Genomic DNA, 20080 nt, shown 5'->3' on the forward strand with positions numbered 1-20080 from the left:
TTGGTGGCGTTATTGCATCTCTAGTTATGCCTACAATGCAAAATAGTTCCCTCGCGATTGGAAGCTCCTGTAGCCGCCGCATACGCATTTCAAAACACCGCAACGTGAAATGCCACAAAAAGTGGTTTGTGAAGGTCTAAGTGAGTTAGGAGTCCTCTCGACTTCTTTTAAGCTGTCCCAGGCTTAGGTGCTACTTTTAGGGCTAAAATGCTTCGTGAATTACTCTTAGTCAAAAAAATTAGGAGTCCTAAAGTTACGAGTGACACGCCCATTATTTTTAGGAGTTGCTCCTAAATTCGCCAGTTAGGAGCTACTTTTAGCCTTAAAATTCTTTGTGAATACGGCCCCTGGTCTCTGCGTTACTTTTAGTGAGTGTTAAGTGTTCTATCAGAATGACCACAAAAACCTTAACCTTTTTGGTTAAGTGCTTGGTTTGCTGTTCTGTCATGTAACGCGATGACATTTATGCACTTTTAACATGGCTTAAGCATCCAAATGTGTTTAGGGGCACTGTATCTATTCAAATTTGTGCAAAACTACAGCATATTTAATAAACAAGCTTAGAGCTTAGGCATGCAAATCAGCCCACAGCACATCAAAATCCCAAAGAAAGCTAATTTGTATGGCTCTAGGCTAAAGAGAGCAAAAGGTGCTTGATAATTTGTTGAATTGAGGCGTGTTGATTGGAACGATTTTGATTGCCAGACTAGTTCCTTTAAAAGAAATCTATCCTTCACACAAACACATTAACAAGTGACACAGTATCATAATGCAGCACATTAGCTGAATGAACAAAACTAGATTCATTGTAAGTAAACTGTGCCCCGGACCTATTAAAAATCCATGTACAGCGTACAAACACAACCAGAACTCTCCCGAGCCCTGTAATATCCCAGTGACCTCTAATGACACCCTGACCTTTTAGCCGGCGCCAACGACTATCAAAATGAACTTCCACAGACTGTAAATGGGGGTAAAGTGCACTGCTGGTGGTCTGCCAGGGTGACACTGCTGGCAATTTACCCACAACTGATGCTAGATGGAACAGGACATGACCCGTGTCTGTAGCAGAGCCGCCCATCTTCTGCTATAGCAAATGTGCAAAACCTAAACACTAAATACTAAATAACTGATTACAGTCTCATATCCACAGTCTTTCCATCATTGATCAATGTCTATCCTGACTAAGCCAGACTAAAGGCCCGTTCAGACCAAGGACGATAACTATAAAGATATGGTTCTATAAATCATTCTCAATATTAAAGAAAAGCAGAGTTCACACCACAGCTATAACGATGACCGCACAGAGAAACGATATTGTTGGAATCACTTTCAAATGATTTTATCCAGCTGATGAACAACAGCCAATCAGAATCCATCCAGCTGTAACGAGCTTGAGCATTTAAAGTGACAGACAAGCTGATCTCAGAACGATGCTAATATAGTTATCTTTCTTGGTGTGAACAGGCCTTAAAGGGTAACTCTCGCCAAAATGCAACCTAGGGTCTTAATCTACCCAAGGCTATTTTTGACAGTCAAAAATAGTCGATCTCCGAATGCAACGTAACAGGGAGGAGAGTAAAAATGGAAAGCTCCTAAAGCTTAGTTCCATATAAATTCACGGATAATTTGTTGTTTTGTCGTTAGTGAAAATCAATATTGACCTTGTATGTGAAAAAGGATGCTCATATGAGAAGCAATACTAAAATTGAGAGTCAGTTCATTCACTTTCGGAGATCGACTATTTTTGACTGTCAAAATGCCGGCGGACACAGCTACAGTGAGTTGTTCAAAATCTTTCTTTTTAGTAAATTCTGTGTACACAAACAATGTTCTCAATGCTCGTGTTCATGTGTAGAGCCCCTGGTGATACTTCGAGCAAAGTTTCAGGTTGTCGAGCCTTTTTAGTGTTTTAAAAATAGCGATTTTTGATTCTCTCATAGAAGTGCCCCATGCACTCCCATTCAAAAGGCAATTTGACCGAAAACGAAAATACGGTCAAACTTAATAGTGGCGTTTCCATTCTAATTATGCTTTTAAACGAAAGTTTGCCTCAGGTAGATAACAAAAAGACCTTAGGTTGCATTTTGGCGATAGTTACCCTTTAATTCTTTTAGTTATTGTTTAAATGCATTATATTTACTTAAATTACTATAGTATCCTGTAACTATGTTGCTCTTTGGTAACAGGCCATGTACTAAGATAGTAATTGTGATCTTTTCTTAATACCTCAGGTGCCTTTTGCTTTTAGGATTTCAATTCAATTTTTTTGCTGCTGGTTGTGAAGTCTCCCGCTAATACCCGTTATTCGAGTCAACAAATCTAAAAAAGTATGGCTATAAAAACAGCATCATGAGCACATGAAAAAAAATGGATATCTAGAAAAATAAAATTCTTTGTATCCTACATCCGGGACCCATGGATCTGGAACAGCTGCAAAAGAGTTGGAAAATATATTATAGTCACAGAAATACACTTCTGTTCAAAAGTTTGGGGTCAGTATGATTTCTTTGGAAGAAATTAGTACTTTTTTTCTGCAAGGATGCATTAATTTGATCAAAAGTTAAGGCAACGACATTTATAATATTACAGAAGTTTTTTATGCTCTTTTGAACCTTATTCTTCAAAGAATCCTGATAACAAATGTATCAATTTCCACAAAAATATTAAGCAGCACAATGTTTTTTTTAAACATTAATATTTTGCAATATTACTGTTTCAATGTTTTCAAAAACATTTAAAAAATATTACAGACCCCGTAACTTTTGAACAGTAGTGTATAACTACAGAAATCTAGAATTACTAGTAACTTTGGATATGGATAGTGTAGAGTGAGAAACATGCCTCCTTGTATGTTTCATGTAATTATGACAAATACAAAGATCATTTTTGCTGGAGATGTGGATATGGGTGGAGATGGCAGTGACTCAATGGCAGTTTATGGAACAGACGCTGTGCTAAATATTGAAGTCATTTGGTTGAGTCATTCGTTCGCCATTTCTGGTCTAGTGACCTGTGCTAAAAAATCCCATTTTTAAGATATATGTATCCAAGTTTATATTCAAAGTTCAGTACCGCACAATAGTTTGTCTGGACAATTGTGAATTGTGTTTACATAGGAAATAGATTCTTACGAGGGAAAATCATGCTTGGGAGTTGCAAAGAGGTAAAGGCTATTGCATTTCATTGCACTGTGCTCATAAAAGGCAAGTAAAACTAGTTGGATAAATCCTCCTCATACAACCTTGTATCATAGGACTATTTTCACAGCCAAACAAACTAATATAGATTTACTGTTGTTTGTTTGTGCTCGTCTTATTTGGTGCACTGAAATGCAATTTACCAAAACCCTCAGACTGATAGAATTTTGTACATCTACCACTAATACAACCAACATGACAGCATTTCCTCACCAATTCCTTTGACATAAGTTTCTGCTAATCTCTAATCCACTCATTGGGGGTGGCATTTCTTTCTCCCACTTCCTCCTCCTCCTCCTCCTCCACCTCCACCTCCTCCTTCCTCGCTCCATCTTCCTCCTGTGTGTCCAAGGTCTAGTTGTGTTATGAGTGGACAACAGGGTGAACAGAAACCGGTGGGATCGCAGCACGACAGATGATGGCATACCAAAAAAAAAAAAAAAAATGAAAAATATTTATGAATTTGTGAAGAGTAGGTGTGGGAGGATCTCAAGGCTATTGATGTGAAATGAGATGAAAAGAAGCAGATTTTGTAGGTCGTAAGCATGTTTTTGAGGAAAGTGTCAGTGGAACTGTGCTTTACGGTGTTTGTGAGATGGCACGATCAAAAACGATGAGCCGTCACGTGTGTATGTATGTGTCTGCAGTTTCTCCAACCTTAGTCTTGTGGCTCTGCTCCGTCCCCAAACCCCCACCCGAGGTGTGCAGCTCTTTTGACACCACACACAGAAATTCAGCCTGGTCCTCTGTTCCATAGCTGTAAGATGAGCCAATGTTCACCATCTTGAAAAGCAAAGAACAGCCAAGAAAGAGAGAGATAGAGAGAAGGTTTTTCTTCATGACAGGTACTTGAGATTTGAGGAAAGGGGAGAGGACCATGAAGGAAAACATCAAGATGGATCAAATGCCTAGTCAGCTGTACCAAACACATCTTCATTGCATTCATTAGAGATAGTTTAGGTTTGACAACTAGTCAAGTTGGCATGCTGATAGTGTATTGTGCTTTATGGATGCAGACTTTTTGTGTGAACCAATCATTTTTTTAATGTTGAACCGGATTTTTTTTTTAAATGTTGGTTTATGTACACATGCAGATGGACGATTTTGAATGTTGCATTGAATAGAATTGTTGCTCATGTCTTGCATTGTTTTTTAGTGTCTCACACCATGAGCATTGCTTTCTAATTTGGTATTTTAAAGGGATAGTTCACCCAAAAATAATTTACTCACCCTCATGTCATGAGCAATTTTTTCTAAAATAAATATATGAGTGGAAGTCTATACAATTTTTGTCTATATAATGGAAGTCAATAGGTACCAATGTTCTTCAAAATATCTTCTTTTGTGTTTTTACAGAAGAAAGAATACAGGTTTGGAATGAAATGAGGGTTAAGAAAATAGTGACAGAATGTTCATTTTTGGGTGAACTATTCCTTTAAGAAACGTATCTTATTGGTGTATGGTGGACCCTAAATCACTCTTATTTTGTTAGAATATGTAGTTTTCCACTTTTCGAACGTGCAAAATATCATTAGGGATGTGCACAACTACCGATAAAGCTGGAATATCATATAGTTTGTCATTTTTCAACAACGCACAATGATTGATGAAGAGGTTTTGGTGCAACTGACCAAGTAAAATCCAGATGGACACAAATGGCAAAAGTTTAATTTCACACTTTAGCTATGCTACTGGACTCTGAATCTGAGGGGAGAATTGGACACTGGGAAAATTAGGATCAGGGGAAGGGAAATCAACTCAGTGTCAGTCCAACCCACAGTCCAGAGCAGTCCAGGGCGGGGTTTTCGGCAGGCGCGCACGCTGACCTGCTCAAACTTCCAGCCGTCCGACATGGTGGACACCATCTGGGTCAGCTCCTCTTCCTGACACTGCAACACCCGATACACGTGCTTTGGTGGTACCTGCTGTAAGAGAGACAGAGGGAGAGGGTGAAGACTGGTGAAGAGTAAAAAAAGAAATGTGGTGGGTAGTGGAGGAGAATGCCAAAAGGCGAGTATAGAAAGAAGAGCGAAAGTGGGTGGGAAACTGACGGCTGTTGCATAAGCACGCAAATATAGTCACAAATGTACAGTAGAAACTGAGACGGATAGAAATATAGTGCTGAGAAGGTGATGAAGCTGAAAACTGGATACTAATGGAAAAAAAGCAATAGCCTATATTTCCAGAAGCTACATAGTTAGGCATGATAAAACACCCTGTTCTTTACCTGTGTAGCCTTGGAGTCTCGCTCAAGAATCCTCTCTTTGATTAATTTAATCAGCGGTGTGATGTTGTAGAACTCTGCCTCCTCCAAGACACCTGACGGCACAGACACACTTCATTTTTACATTTTCATACAGTTATGTGCTGTTTTGACTAGATATGCACCAATATTGAAATGATAAATAAATAAAAAATTAAACACCTAAAACTAAAATGAATCGTTGTAAATGCTGCAAGTGAATAAAAGCCAGATTTAAACATTTTTAACAGTGCTATTATATTAGTGTTTTCAAATATTAACTTTAAGATGAAAAATAATCTAAATGTAAAAAATAGGGTAAATTACCATATACAATTAAATATCCAAAATCGACTCGTTGTTAACTAACATTGTTAAAAAACTATTTTTCATCAATTGAAATTAACTGGGGGCATAATAAAAAGAGACAAAAACAGAACTAAAATTGTAATGAAAACTAAAAAATATAAAAATAAAAACATTAATTACAGTAAATTGTAATGTAAACATGCATTTTCTGTAAAGCTGCGTTGAAACAATATGTATTGTGAAAAGCGCTATACAAATAAATGTGAATTGAATTGAATTCAAAAGTAATAATACATACTATGATATTACATTAATAATACTAAAATAGCACAACTGAATAATATCAATAATTAAAAAAGGTCTCTAATACTGGGTGATAATCATATGGTACCAATGCATCAATAGTTGATTTTAAAATATATTATTATTATTATTATAATATTAAAATGGTATTACCATAAATTTGAAAATGCATAGTCTGACAAGTGACAACAGTTCTGAGAATAAATGAACAGACCTTCTTCTGCCAACTCCTTGTTATAAACCAGCTTCCCATGTCGCAGATAGTTGAGTATGGGACCAAAATAGGTGGGATCTCGGTCAATCACATAAGCGCCAGTTTCATCCTACACAAACACATCACAGGTCTCAGTTTAATAATTAAATACAATTAGATGTTTAATAATGTGGGATTTAATGATAATTAGTACAATATCATTAAATATGTAACATAAAATATAATAAAATAATATTTATTAATGATGTATATAATCTTTTACCAATATTAGATGTTAACTAGCTAATATTTAATAATGTGGCAACTATTTCCTATGTAAATGTGACTGACTCTGTGCTGAAGCTGTTTAACTGCAGTACATGATGCACTGTACAGTACATCACCTCAGGGAATAAAATGTGACTTGGCACAAGCGAGGATGAACATTAAAGGAAAGGGCATGCAGAAAGTGGCAGTGAGCAGAGGTCACATTAGCATGGCCACGGTCATTGTCCCAGAATGGCTGAGGGTCTCTTCTTTGCAATGAATTACCCTAAGAGCTCAGCGCAGCTCTATCGAGACAGGACCTACGGAGCAGGGAACCATATAGGCTACATCATACCCTAGTACAACATGCCCTACAGAGAACATTACACAACTGAGCCCAGGGAAAGAGCACTCTGAAAGGCACAAAGAGGAATCAGAGAACAAGGGAGTGCATAGAAGCACATTAGGGTGAAGGAGGTAAAAAGAAAGAGGAAGATGTTGGCGTAACAGAAGGCTCAAGACTAAATTGCGGCACTGCAAGGTTATAAAAGCACTATAATAGAGAAAGCAGAGGGCATAAATGAGATAACACTGCAGATTCACAACATGGACTTGAACAACACACCTACACAACAAGCTAGATTTGATCCATTGTACAGCCCTTCTTTTCATTTATTCGTACAAAAATTGCACAATTTTGCTGATATTCTGCTTTATTCAGTAAGTTCCAATTGTGACTGGATTCTGTGATTCATCTGCTTCGTTATGTATCAGAAATCATAGGGCTCTGCATGGTATTACGTTAAAAGAGAGTTTTTTATTGTTGTGTTATGAAGCTATAACCATTAGTAAGAATGTTTTATTCAGTTAGTAGTGGTCCCCTCTCAAAACTAGGTTTGGGTACTGCAAGTTTCAATTGCAGTATGGTAAAAACATTTAGTCAAACATTTATATCAAACATGTTTCTTTTTGTGCAAAAAAATTCCATGAACAAAAATCAGCAGCCTAAAGAACACCACAAAACCACAGCAAAACACAACTGGACTAATTTCAAACATTATTAAAGACAAGTTAACAGCAATAACATAAGAACAAATAAACTAATTAGCAATAGCACAAATAAATACAACTAGTTCAGATATTGAAATCAAATGTAAAAAGCGTTTTCTTTTTATAAATAAAATATTGATTAATCCTTATTACTTACAAGTTACAAAAGTTATTCAGTCAAGATCAGAGAGTGATTTTCTTTTTCTTTTGTTCTTTGGTTAACAGTAATGACACAGACGGCAGCAGGTTTATTAGGCTGCGGTCACTTTAGGTTTTTATGCAGGATCCAATATACTGTTCCAAATGCGTTTTTTTCTTCTTTTCTTCTTCTGTGTTTACCAGGATATTTTGACATAATTTCGTGTGCATTTGTGAGTTCATTAGAGAACTCAATTTGGTATTCGTGCACTAAATGAGATGCGGCTCTTAGTGTGCGAGTGCCGAATTGAGTTCTCTTTTGCATCTTCTTGTGCTTGAAAATGGTTTGAAATCACATTAAAATGCACACACAGGAATCGATAAGTGGTAAAGTACTAATTTAAATAAAGTATCCGATTCCAGAATTGGAATCGATTTTTAACTCCCAACCCTACTCAAAACACTTTACATAGTGCTCTTTGTGGCCATTTGGATATATGCAGCAATTGTTTCAGCTACACACCGCCGGTATGGCGGTATTTGAAAAATACGTATCGTATGCGAAATTGAAATCAGTATTACAGATGAACCGGTGTACCGCCCACTGCGCCCAGCACTAGCCAGTATGAAATATTTACTCCTTGTAAATTTACAATCATTTTGGGACTAACAATTGACAACATGGACATGAACAACATTCATAGACAACAAACTAATTATCACATACGGAGTTGCAAAAAGCATTAACAAATATTTCCATTAGCAGCACAAAATCTCACAGATAATAGCACAGAACTTAATTTACACATGATGAGCAAACACACACACACGTACACAAATCCCATTTTCGAACCAGCAAGTGCAGAAGACAGTCACACAGTACACATGACTAGACTTGACAGCAGCAGGCATGACAACACCTGCGCATGACTTCTGCAGCGAGTCAGAAGAGACAAGCTGTTGCCCCGCTCGGGATTTCACAAGAACGAACACAGGGGATTTTACACACAATACTACTGTATATGCCTTAAACACACAGAATTCAAATCAAACAAGTTCGCTATCTGTCCACGCTCATCTCGCGTTAACGTTTAACTCTGCAGTTGCACAAGGAAGTATAAGAACCACGTCCCGATAGGGAACTAGCTGCATCCCATGGGAAATACCTGGTAGGCAAACAAAGAGCTTATTAATTTCAAAACAGAACTGCATAATAACCGGTGACACATAAAGCATCACAGCATGCAATAAGAAAGCCATATTAACAATTTTTAACAGAACCAATTCTGGCTCATGTTAAAAGCACATTCACTCAAGATGTTGAGAAACTAGCTAATAATATTTACTATAATAATAGACAGTCAATACCTCCTCATGACATAAAGGATAAAACACATCTTAAAGGGATAGTTCACCCAAAAATGAAAATTCTATGAGTGTTGGTAGCCAAACAGTTTCGCTTCCCATTGACGTCCATTGTATGGACAAAAAAAAAAACAATGGACGTCATTGGGAACCCGAAACTGTTTGGCTACCAACATTCTTTGAAATATTTAAAAAAAACGATACACCCAAATTCTTTGAAAGGGAAAAATGCATATGTAAACTAGTAATGAAGAACAGAGCAGTCCAGGAATAGAACAGAGAAGCCTCCATAGATATTTTAGTGCAGAGGGCTGGGAGTCATCAAGGTGCCATGACTTTAATCTCATTAGAAGAGTGACATGAGCAGTGAGAGAGCACACAACACCACAGCGGCCAGTAATAACTGAGCTGTGGTGAGTGATCGTCTGTGCCTCGTCACTCACTGTGCGGATGTGTGGAATAAGAGGGAATATAAGAGGATAGCTCGGGAGGGGGTGGATACTGTGAAGGCAGTGTACCATCTGTTAAGTCAAATAGCCTACTTTTAGTATGCCTTAAGATTAAAAGACACATTAAATAACATACATATAACACGCATTTACATTTATATCGGTAAATCTCATCATATTTCACCCCAAAACCAAAAGACAGAAATTGAGAAATTATACTTTCTTAATAAGACAATGAAGCCTAAAGAAAATTAATTTCGGAACAATTATTATTATTTGCATTTTCTGACAATATTTTCATAACTAACATTAAATTTGATATGATAACTAACTACGGATAACTAACCATAAATTACGATACATTTAAAAACAATACACATTACTGTAAAGTGGAAAAAAGCTAAAATACAAGGGGTGAGTTCAGGGTGATTGGGACACTTTTGCTATTGAGAGGAATTGGAAAAAGTGTCCCAATCACCCTGAATTCACCATACTGTAAACTATACCATAGATGATGACCCATGGGAAGACCATGTTAAAAACATGCATTTGTATATGCCAAAAAGCCAATACAATTCAAAATCATCCAGAGATTTCATATTCCCCATCCATTGGCTTTTCTAATCACTGATTGTCATGTGTTTAAAATGTATACTGAAGTAGGTACCATATAGTGCAGGTTGTAGATATTATTGTAGGTCCCATACTGCATGTGGTCATGTTACAAGTGTTTCTATCAAGTGCTATTGGAAATACTAAAAAAATATATATTTGGCATCCAACTAGAATTACATCCAGTTTTATTAGATTTGGGCCTTCCAAGCAGACACATAAAGACATCTGCCAACAGGAAATTATGTGATATTAACCTTCGCTGCCAGAAGAAAACATTTTATTGCAGTAGGTCAGTGATAATAAGGCCTGCTTCATTTAAGGGATTGCATAAAGTGATATTTGCTCTGGTCCCACTGGAACTCCTGCCATGTGCTTTACATTCTGACAAATCAGTTCTATAAGATAGGGATGCTTTGTTTGGATTACCTTAGGCCTCATTTCCCTTGGGTCATTAAACAAGGAGTAGGCCTATCTTAACCATATGATTCAAATCAAATAAAAAATTATTTTTAAAATTAAATTTATAAAAATTATTTATAAAGCACAATAAAAACAACAGATAGTTGACCACTATGCTGTCCAAAACTTTGTACAAAAACAACAACAACAAAAAAAACAGTTATGACCACAATGCAATGAGTATCAATAAAAAAAATACAAAATTACTTGTAATAATAATAAATAATAATAAAACAAGCTTCATTATTTACATCCAAGATATGATTTCATGAGCTTCACTCCTATAAATTTAGGATGTGCTGATGATCTGGCCATCACACCCCATCAAGAGGACTTCCCTCTACACAAAATCAGTTTCAGGATCACATTATGTGATAAATGAATCGTGCAGTAAAATGTGTATTTTACTGGCCAATAACTGCGATGACGCTGTAATGCACAAACACTGGGGGTCTGCATTAATAATCAGCGTAGCACGCGCACATCCATCTGACTGAAGACCCCCGTCGCATCATTAATACACCTCAGCGCCCTGGATCATAGAGTCATACATTAACATCACTCACTGCTGGCTTACCGTGTCCGAATGTAAGTCTTGCTGCTGGCACAGTCGGTACAGAAATGAAGTTTGTTCCTTTAGCAGCGTTTGTCGTGTCGTTAGAAACACCGTCCCGCCGACGTTGAGACGGACCCATTTGCCGTTACTGCCTCCGGTGGTATTAACAGCTGAACCGTTTCCTATGATATTTTCAGACCCACTGGATTCAACAGCAGTAGCCGTTGTGGCTCCTTCGCTTCCCTCGTTGTCTTTGTTGTTGTTATTGTTGTTGTTATTATTGTTTAGATTGCCGTGTGTTGTTGTTGCTGAAAGGGATCCCGTTTCCGGTAAAGCCTGGGGCGCCGCCGTTTTTCCTTTGTCCTCCGTTGCCATTAGGGTACTACACTGAGGCTGGTCTGGTGCGGACTGTCGGTGCGGCTCGGATGCTGTTCGGGTGCCGTTCTGTCTCCCACGGTGAAGCGGCGTGCTACTGTTTTTTTTTTTTTTTCGTGTCATAGAAGTAGAAAAAGCGCGGCAGTTGATTGGCTCGTATCCTGCGATGTGTTCGCCCCGCCCACTTGCCAGTTGATGCACTCTTGACGCAGAAACCAGTGCAGATTCTAGAATGAGGAATGTATTTAGGCATTAACAGCCAGCTATGCATATTTAAGATTCTGCATTCTTACAAAATATTTAAGATTCTAGGACGTTAGTTAAGTTTGACTTGCATTTTGAGTTCATGAAGCTGGAGTGGGACAAATCAAAATGTTTCACTCTTTTGTAACGAGAAGTGGCCATGAAAAGCAATATGAACGACCACAGTGAATATGAGTGGATTAGGGGGCATTAATGCCTAGTTTATGTTTATGCCTTTTTATAATGGTTTCATAATTTTTTTTCATAATGGGTAGGCCTAAGGCTATAACTACCAACAATTCACTGATCAAATTTAACATCTATTAATGATGTAGATTCATAGTGTAAATTCAACATCTATTCAGCCTGTTACAAAGACTTTAAGAAAACAGATTTATATACATGCAATTAAAATTAAAGTACTCTCTCAATTTAAAATTTGAATAAAATTATTTTAACAAAACATATTTCTATTTAATTCATCACTTGTTCAATGACACTGCTGACTTTGTTCAAGTCAACTCAGTGTATCTTCATTTTATACTACCGGCTGTTGAATGCTTGATTCTGATTGGTTGACGGACATTCTAATTTGAGCAATTTTTTAATATCTATCACTTATGACAACGGGCTTTGTCATGAACACAGATATCAAATTAGACAAGTTAGTCAAGCAACTTTTATTGCATAAACAAGTACCATTATGCATTCAATCTCACAAAAAGTATTATGGGGCAAAAATGTACCTAATGACTTTGTAAAGCTGCCTATAAATATCTGATGCAAAGTTGATTAAATAATTTTCGAGTCTTGCATCTGTATTCTCTAGACTGCTGTTCATACACTGTAACAGACTGTCTTGATCTCTGGAACCAAAAAGAAGGGGTTGAATGGTGATGAATGAGAAGTTGAAGGTCTGAGGGAGCCCCTGATGAGCTGTCCGATTGAAACGGCTCCAAGAGAAAGGTGGAAGACCATTCTGAGTAGTGGGTCCGTTCACAGCTTCGGCCATAAACATCTGGGCCATGTGGTAATCTGTAACCTAAATGGATGCAATCTCTATTAGAATCAGACTATTTATGCTAGCATTTATTTAAAGGAGACCTATTATGCCCCTTTTTACAAGATGTAATATTAGTCTCAGGTGTCTCCAGAATGTGTCTGTGAAGTTTCAGCTCAAAATATTCCACAGATCATTTATTGTACAATGTTGTAAATGCCAATTTTTGATTGGAAGAAAAAAAAATGCAGTTTTTGTGCATGTATCTTTAAATGCAAATGAGCTGCTGCTCCCTGTTTCCAGAAGAGGGCGGAGCCTTTACAGCTTGGATACTCTGCCAAAAACTAAAACATTAGTTTGGTTTTGATTATCATCTCTATCGCAGTCACGCTCACGTGACATTGAAGTTCTTCTTCATCATGAAAGTTTATTATCTGCATGCGTTTTAAAGGCATTTTAGTCTAAACTTCTGATATATGGTTGTCTGAACGCACACATCTGAAGTACAGAAAGCTGGCTGTCAGATGGCACGTCCCATGAGTATTAAACTAAGTTCTCTTTCACGTCTTATTGCGCTTAAAATGTCAAAAACACACAAAAGCCCTATTCGGACGGGATTAACTTCACAAGGGTAGATGGAGTAATGTAATTTTACCACAGGACGTCAGTAATAGTACTGGCCAATTCGCACGGGATAAGATATCTCAGTAAAACTAGCAGAAGTGGGAGGGGTAACCTGATTTGCGCATCGCCGTCACCATCCTCCTGTCGTCATGTGTGTAAATTATTACGTTGCTTCCTGATATCACATGCGCAAACAATTGAATTGTTGGTAATAGGCACTTACCTAACCCTAAAAGATGTTTCGTGCCTCTAACAAGTGCTTTCGATCTTCTTTCTGATCTGAATGGTATGTGGGAGTTTTGCCACAGACTTGTCCCAGCGTCTAGAACACAACTGAATGCTTTTTCAAGCGCCTCCATGAAAAACCGCGGAAAAATACTTTTAAAGAGGAAATTACGTAATATTTACGTACATATTTACATCGGGTCTATTCGCACGGGATTAGTATTACCTGAGGTAATTTTTCCGGACCTTTTTACTGAAGGTAAAAGTCGCCGTAATCTTTACTGACACTGTCCGTAATGATTACTGAGATGGCACATTCGGACGGGACTAAAATCACAGAGAAGCTCTGGTAATTATTACTTTACCCCTCCTCATAAAGGTCCCCTTTATTAATAATAACAAATAGACCAACATGACCTATTTCTGTACCTTAGTATCATAACATCCCCCTGGAAGAGGTCGTCGGAGCCTCAGATCATTACGGCAGCAGATGGATTTGCAAGGGTGCTTCTTTGAATATGGGTCTTTTCTGTAATCTAACATGACAAAGTGCTACTGTTCATCAAAGAAATGAGATTATGAAGAAAGCAGATTAGTTTGAAGAAACATTTTTGAATACTTTCCAAAGAGAGATCCTGAACTCACCATTGTACCTCATAATGTACTTCAAGGTGTCCAGATTAGTGACTTTTCCCTGATCCCTGCGGAAAATCTTAGCACGTGGACAGAGGTCATATGAGAAGTCTTCACCATGCTTTTTCCACATCGCACCATAACCACTCATTCTGTAAATGTCTGAGTGGAAAGGTATGTTGTAGGATGCCCAGTAACCTATTGAGACGATTTGTAAAGCATATGATCTTGTTCAATTTAACCTTTTAACCTTCAGTGTTTCCAACCTTACATCCTCTCAAATTAATTTTCATTGGACTGTTCATAAGGATTTCCTTATTATAAAAATACTCCTCACCATGACGCAGCGCTTGTGACTGATCTGAATACGCCACCAAACCAGGAATCTGCTCCACAACAGTCAGACTCCATTCTTCAATCTGCTTTCCAAGTGAAACTCTGTTCAGGTCCACCACCATATACTGGTTATTGTAGGTCCCTGATAAAATTCATCCAAAAATAATTGAAAATAAGAAAAATTTCAAGACCAAAAGTATGTGGACCTCTCATTAATAGGTTTGGCTGTTCCAGTATATCTATTTTTGGGAAGGTCAAATCTTAAAGGGACAGTTAATTCCATCAATCATTTACTCACAGTCATGTCATTAAAAATATGTTCCTAGGCCGTGCGCCTACCAAAGCATTTTAAGCCAGCTGACAATGCCAGGCGCTCTTCTGAAGGCACCTGAGAGCGCTTCGGTGGCACAGCGTTTTTTTTTTTTTCAGTTGAGACGTTTTGGTTGCAATGATCTGATTTCACAGATAGTTTGTTTCTGAAAATAAAATGTAGACACAATGTGAACTACTTGCTCTGGTCCTTGTTTTGGATATTTTTCTGTTGTTGTGCTTGTTGTTATCGTCTGTTGTCGTTGTAAAAGCAGGATGTGACGGTTGGGTGCAGTGTTGGGGAAAGTTACTTTAAAAAGTAATGCATCACAATATTGCGTTAATCCCTTCAAAAGTAACTATCGGTAATTGTGTTACTTACTTTTTAAGAAAAGTAATGCATTACGTTACTTTTTCTCACCTGGGCTGGGCTTGTTTTTTTAAAAAAACAAAAAAGTTCTATTTTGGGGCAAATGTAAAGGCCCTTTCACACCAAAATTGAAATAATAATCCATTCTGGATTGCAGATGAATGGAATGCAGGAGAAGTTAAACACTTACTTCACCAATAAAAACAAAAAATCTAAAGTAATTTTTGCTTATGGTTTAACTGAATCATTGAAGGTCAGTAGCAAGCACATTGGTCAATAATGATGTTTTATTTAACATATTCAATGATTTTGCATTTCACTGATTTGATTCATTTTGAGGAATACTGAATCTTTTTTGTGCAAGTGAGATGAGTAAATGCATGCTCACATTTAATCTAGAACTACAATAACTATCATGTGTAAAGTAATGAGTTACTTTACTAGTTACTTGAAAAAAGTAATCTGATTACATAACTGGAGTTACTTGTAATGCATTACCACCAACACTGGGTGTGGCTAGGTGTGGTATTTATCCCGCCCTTCCTCCACTGTGATTGGACGGCTGGGTAAATGTGACATTGATGAGCGCTTTGTTTTACCCAAAGTTTAACATTTTCAACTCTCGGCCACACTTTTTTTCCCCACCAAATTATCACTTCAGATTTCTTGTTTTGTTTTCAACCAAAGAAAGAAATGCATACTTGTTTTTTGCTTAATGACATGAGGGTGGGTAAATGATGACAGAATTTTCATTTTGGGGCGAACTATCCCATTAATGCTACTCCATACAATCAGATTCTAGAGAATTGAGTCTTTACAACTTCGCTGCAGCGTTGATAGACGACACCACCACAGAGCACTGCAAATACGGACCACAATATTTGCATAAAATAATCCACCTTTGTCTTGTACATCTCTTTCTCACCCGAGTTGTGCTTGGAAAATATTTGGGCCCATTGCTTCCCTGTGCAGGCCAGCGCATTTGCTACACGCACCCTCTGCCAGGCAAGCAAAGCCTCTGGGGTCACCAGGGAGAACAGAGAGGAGTTGAACACGTTGTTTGTTGTCTGAGTTACAAACAACCCCGTTCCCAGCAAATAAAAGTCATCCAGAGATGACAAGGTCCCTAGAAAGAAACAGTTTTATAGTACTAAATTAAATTATTAATTACTAAATTCAAATGATAAAAGGCAAACATCTGCCTTTAAATACCAGGGTAGCTGCTAAAGGACAGTCTGCTTGTGCCATTATGTTTATTTTTCAGGCGAAAGTCCCAGTGCTTGTAGATTCTCATGCTGGCTGCATAGGTGTACCAGCTGGAGTGACCAAGCAACAGATTCTCATAGCCAGGTAACAACTGCAGACAGAATAGGAACAGAACAATTAAAGGTGCACATTGACAAGGCCATAACAATCATAGACACAGCCCTGAATATTCAGATATGGGGTCAGACATGGGGCTTTCAATGGCCGATTCCTACACTTTGGTTCCACCCAATATAGAATATGTGGATACTGTCATGAGGTGAAGGCATCATTTTACTTCTAACCTTGATGAGAGCAGAGCAGTGACTCATCCCTGGCATTCTGAAGGAGTCCGAAGAAGAGTTGGAGCGCCTTTTGAGTGCAGGGATTAAATCTAACAAATCCCCAATACCATTGAGGAATTGAACCGCAAACATGGGCAGAGGCTGGGAGTTGAAATGCAAGCATGTAGTTTCACTCATTAACACAAAATAAAAAACATATAGACCAAAGCATGATTGTCAATGACTGAATAAAAAGGAAAAAGTTCACAGGAGGAACTTAGACCTTTTCAAATGTCCTTGAGGGTTATCAAACTTGAAGAATGAGATGTACTGTGCAAATAAACAGATGCATGCAGAATTCATGTTTTCTGACCTTTTCCTGTCTACTTTTGGCCCAGTATGCTGCCCCGGCATACAGTCCATCTATCTGAGCCACTAGAAGACCCACATGATGCCACAAGGGATCACTTTTCCCATTTAATTTCAATTGTGTTCTCGTCCATGAGTCCTGCTCACTATTTCAAAGAATGGAAGTTTAATAAATAATTCAGTAGAATATATGTTTATGCAATAAATAATTGTATCAAATAATCTTGGAAAACACAAACAACTCCAAGTCTCCAAAACCTATTTTGTATGTTGCAACATGTGAATACATACAGTGATATATACAATTTGTATGTTTAATATAAAGCAAGCAGGTGTATTTCATCATATCCGACATTATTATTGTCATTTTGGAATAGTGCAATCAGTTTAGATAATAAATGTCAACTTACCTCATAAACGATTTCAGAGGGTTCAAAACACTATGATCCTTAATCATCTGAGGATACATATTAAAGTAATGGTTTATCATCTGTCTGTGAATGAAAAAGTAATTGATTATAGTTTTAACTGTAGTCTGTTATTTGATAATTCATTTAAAGTTAATATATTTTAAATGTACAACATAAATGTCATTAAGTATATTTTAGTATAAATGCTTGTCAATACTTGGAAAGTAATTAGGAAATGATATGTAAAGATGTCCTTAAACCCTACTTAAGTGGCTAAAAAGCACTCTTAAGTCCAACTAATTGCTTTAAATATAGATTTAAACTATTATACATTTTCAATCAATTGTAAATAACATGCATTTAAGTGTCCAAACCATTACATTAATTTCACATTATATTCTTATAAAGTATTATTTCCGTAATAGGCCAACTATTTTTTTTTAAGTATGCTAAAGTGTACTTCTTTTTCCACACGGCTTAGTGTAATTTGCTTTAAAGAGAGAAAACTTACGAAGCTGTAAGGAATCCTTCAAGGTATCCGGCCAAGAAGTATGTAATTTCATCGTTCTCCTGGGATTCTCCATAACCAGCCTGCACTTCCAGCACTCCCCACCCAGAAACAGATAAACTATCATTGAAGTAGCCAAATGCATCTCCGTCCTCTTCCATTGCATCCTCTTTCAGCACCACAGACCTCTGAACAGCATCCCAATATACGGTGGCTCTCTGAACATCTGGTAAACAGAGAGATCACACATCAATAAGCGTTGAGGGTTTAATATGTTTGATTTTTTTTTGTATTATCTTATTGCTCATCGCTTAACCCATTTGTGCCCAAATTTTTATGAATGGTTTCATGCATATAGTCGTGTTAATAGTGTCATATGTGAACATGTTCTGCATTTATTTTCCCCAGGTTTGTTTTTTTTCTCTTTTTTCTTGAAAATCAAATTTGAATGTGCGGCAACTATAGTTGCCAGTGGGCAAATATTTTGTATGCACCCCCTCAATATCAAATATGAATAGGAGGAGAACATTTGGCATCTACTGTATCTCAAAACTGCTTTCAACAGATAAATCTTTATTCATAAACAAATTTACTATGTAAAAAAGTTGCATCTAGCTTATAATCTCTTGAATATGAAAACACAACAAACAACAAATCCATTTGTCTTAAAGTGGTGGAACATAGTGCAGGAAAAAAGTGCAGCCATAACAGGGCATTGTGTATCAAAAAGTTAAATGAAAATAAATAAATACAAAAAAGAAAAAAAAGAAAAAATTATATCTATATAACAAACAAAAAACAAATAACAAAATGGAACAAATAACAAAATAACAGTGCATACAATTTATGAACAGTAGAGATGTCATTTAAAGGGTTAAGTTATGTTTATGCACTAAACAAGACCAATAACCTTGATTTATTAACCTATTAACACAGTATACCCCATTTCACCATGATATGTACTTATAAGGCATTTGCCCTGACTAAGTATACAAAAAACTATAGATCTCTTGTAAGATTTGTTTTGTTTGGATGATTCTAGAGACCTTCATGATTTTTTATATATATATACTATATATATAGTTGACAGCCTAGTGTGACAGGAAGGAAGTGAATACCTTTTTTTTTTTTTCTTGAAATCCTTTATGTGGTTGTTTGCTTGCATGTCATTGAGACATAAAACATGGATACCATCTAGAAAAATACTTACAAAAGGAAAATGACAACTATACACTGCGGCAACTATAGTTGCCGGTGGGCTTAAATGGCAAATGCCCGACACGTGTTCGTTGTAGCTCCGATCCGCCTTTTTTAACTTAGTTTTTTTATGCTAGTCTTATGATGTTATGCAAACATGCAAAAATAAAAATAAAATAACCATCAGTATGACTAAAATGTGATATTAAAAGAGTAAAATTAATTTAAGACACTTACACTGAGCTTTTACGAAGGTCACTGTTAGGACGCACAAAATAAATCCCCTTGTAAATCGACTCATGTTTCACGCTGAATCAAGTTTTCAGCATCACGACAGCTAATGATCGAAGAGCTTGCGAATTTCCATCCAATTAAAGTCGAAATACTGATTCGCATGGTTTTCTTATGTTTATATAGACCTACATTTAGCTGTTTATCACCTGTTGGATCGCTAAGAAAAAAAAATCCCACCCCAGATGGGACTCGAACCCACAATCCCTGGCTTAGGAGGCCAGTGCCTTATCCATTAGGCCACTGGGGCTTTCGTCATTAGGAGGTAACTGGCGGGCTAACAAGATGCAATAGAAATTTATGTTACGTATTAAAATTATCTTAAATATTAATTATATATTTAGTTTAATATATCGCAAGTCTCTGATGCATATAGTTAATAGATAATTATTACTCGCTAATCAGAAAACACACATTTACGTATTCATCGGTGTTTGTGTTAAATTCCCTAGTTTAGACATTTGTAAAAAATAATAATAATAATAATAATAATAATAATAATTTTTATCATATAA

At 36.9% G+C, this 20080-nt stretch overlaps 2 protein-coding genes across 6 annotated transcripts; both read right to left on the bottom strand.

Annotated features, from left to right (window-relative positions):
• Positions 1-2262: 2262 nt before the first annotated feature.
• Positions 2263-11674, bottom strand: kctd17 (potassium channel tetramerization domain containing 17). Of its 2 annotated transcripts, XM_079851351.1 has the most exons (7): positions 11168-11674; positions 6269-6377; positions 5428-5519; positions 5027-5125; positions 3858-3983; positions 3414-3554; positions 2272-2433 (listed from the first exon to the last, which is right to left on the bottom strand). In XM_079851351.1, exons 1-6 carry the CDS (start codon positions 11642-11644, stop codon positions 3438-3440), a joined length of 1020 nt encoding a protein of 339 aa, XP_079707477.1. In that variant the 5' UTR covers positions 11645-11674; the 3' UTR covers positions 2272-2433; positions 3414-3437. The 2 variants fall into 2 exon arrangements, with proteins under 2 accessions (XP_079707478.1, XP_079707477.1); XM_079851352.1 differs by lacking the exon at positions 3414-3554 and having other exon boundaries at positions 2263-2433; positions 11168-11671.
• Positions 11675-12431: 757 nt separating this feature from the next.
• Positions 12432-19795, bottom strand: plbd1b (phospholipase B domain containing 1b). Of its 4 annotated transcripts, none has more exons than XM_079851353.1 (11): positions 19512-19795; positions 18081-18303; positions 17570-17653; positions 17164-17305; positions 16812-16952; positions 16474-16618; positions 16187-16387; positions 14584-14724; positions 14259-14444; positions 14043-14149; positions 12432-12806 (listed from the first exon to the last, which is right to left on the bottom strand). In XM_079851353.1, the coding sequence occupies exons 1-11, from the start codon at positions 19573-19575 to the stop codon at positions 12492-12494; spliced, it is 1749 nt and encodes a 582-aa protein (XP_079707479.1). In that variant the 5' UTR covers positions 19576-19795; the 3' UTR covers positions 12432-12491. The 4 variants fall into 4 exon arrangements, with proteins under 4 accessions (XP_079707479.1, XP_079707481.1, XP_079707480.1 ...); XM_079851355.1 differs by having other exon boundaries at positions 14043-14165; XM_079851354.1 differs by having other exon boundaries at positions 14043-14168.
• Positions 19796-20080: the final 285 nt, after the last annotated feature.

The sequence above is a fragment of the Squalius cephalus genome (genome assembly GCF_949319135.1).
Source record: "Squalius cephalus genome assembly, chromosome: 19".
Classification (NCBI taxonomy): domain Eukaryota; kingdom Metazoa; phylum Chordata; class Actinopteri; order Cypriniformes; family Leuciscidae; genus Squalius; species Squalius cephalus.

Coding starts and splice junctions, on each gene's coding strand:
- kctd17 (XM_079851351.1), bottom strand. CDS start 11,644: ATGACACGAAAAAAAAAAAAAAACAGTAGCACGCCGCTTCACCGTGGG. Junction 5,520..6,268: donor CAAGGAGTTGGCAGAAGAAG/GTCTGTTCATTT, acceptor CTGTGCCGTCAG/GTGTCTTGGAGGAGGCAGAG. Junction 3,984..5,026: donor ACGGCTGGAAGTTTGAGCAG/GTCAGCGTGCGC, acceptor TTGCTTTTCAAG/ATGGTGAACATTGGCTCATC.
- plbd1b (XM_079851353.1), bottom strand. CDS start 19,575: ATGAGTCGATTTACAAGGGGATTTATTTTGTGCGTCCTAACAGTGACC. Junction 17,306..17,569: donor CCTCTGAAATCGTTTATGAG/GTAAGTTGACAT, acceptor TCTTTGAAATAG/TGAGCAGGACTCATGGACGA. Junction 16,619..16,811: donor ACTGCTCTGCTCTCATCAAG/GTTAGAAGTAAA, acceptor TTCTGTCTGCAG/TTGTTACCTGGCTATGAGAA.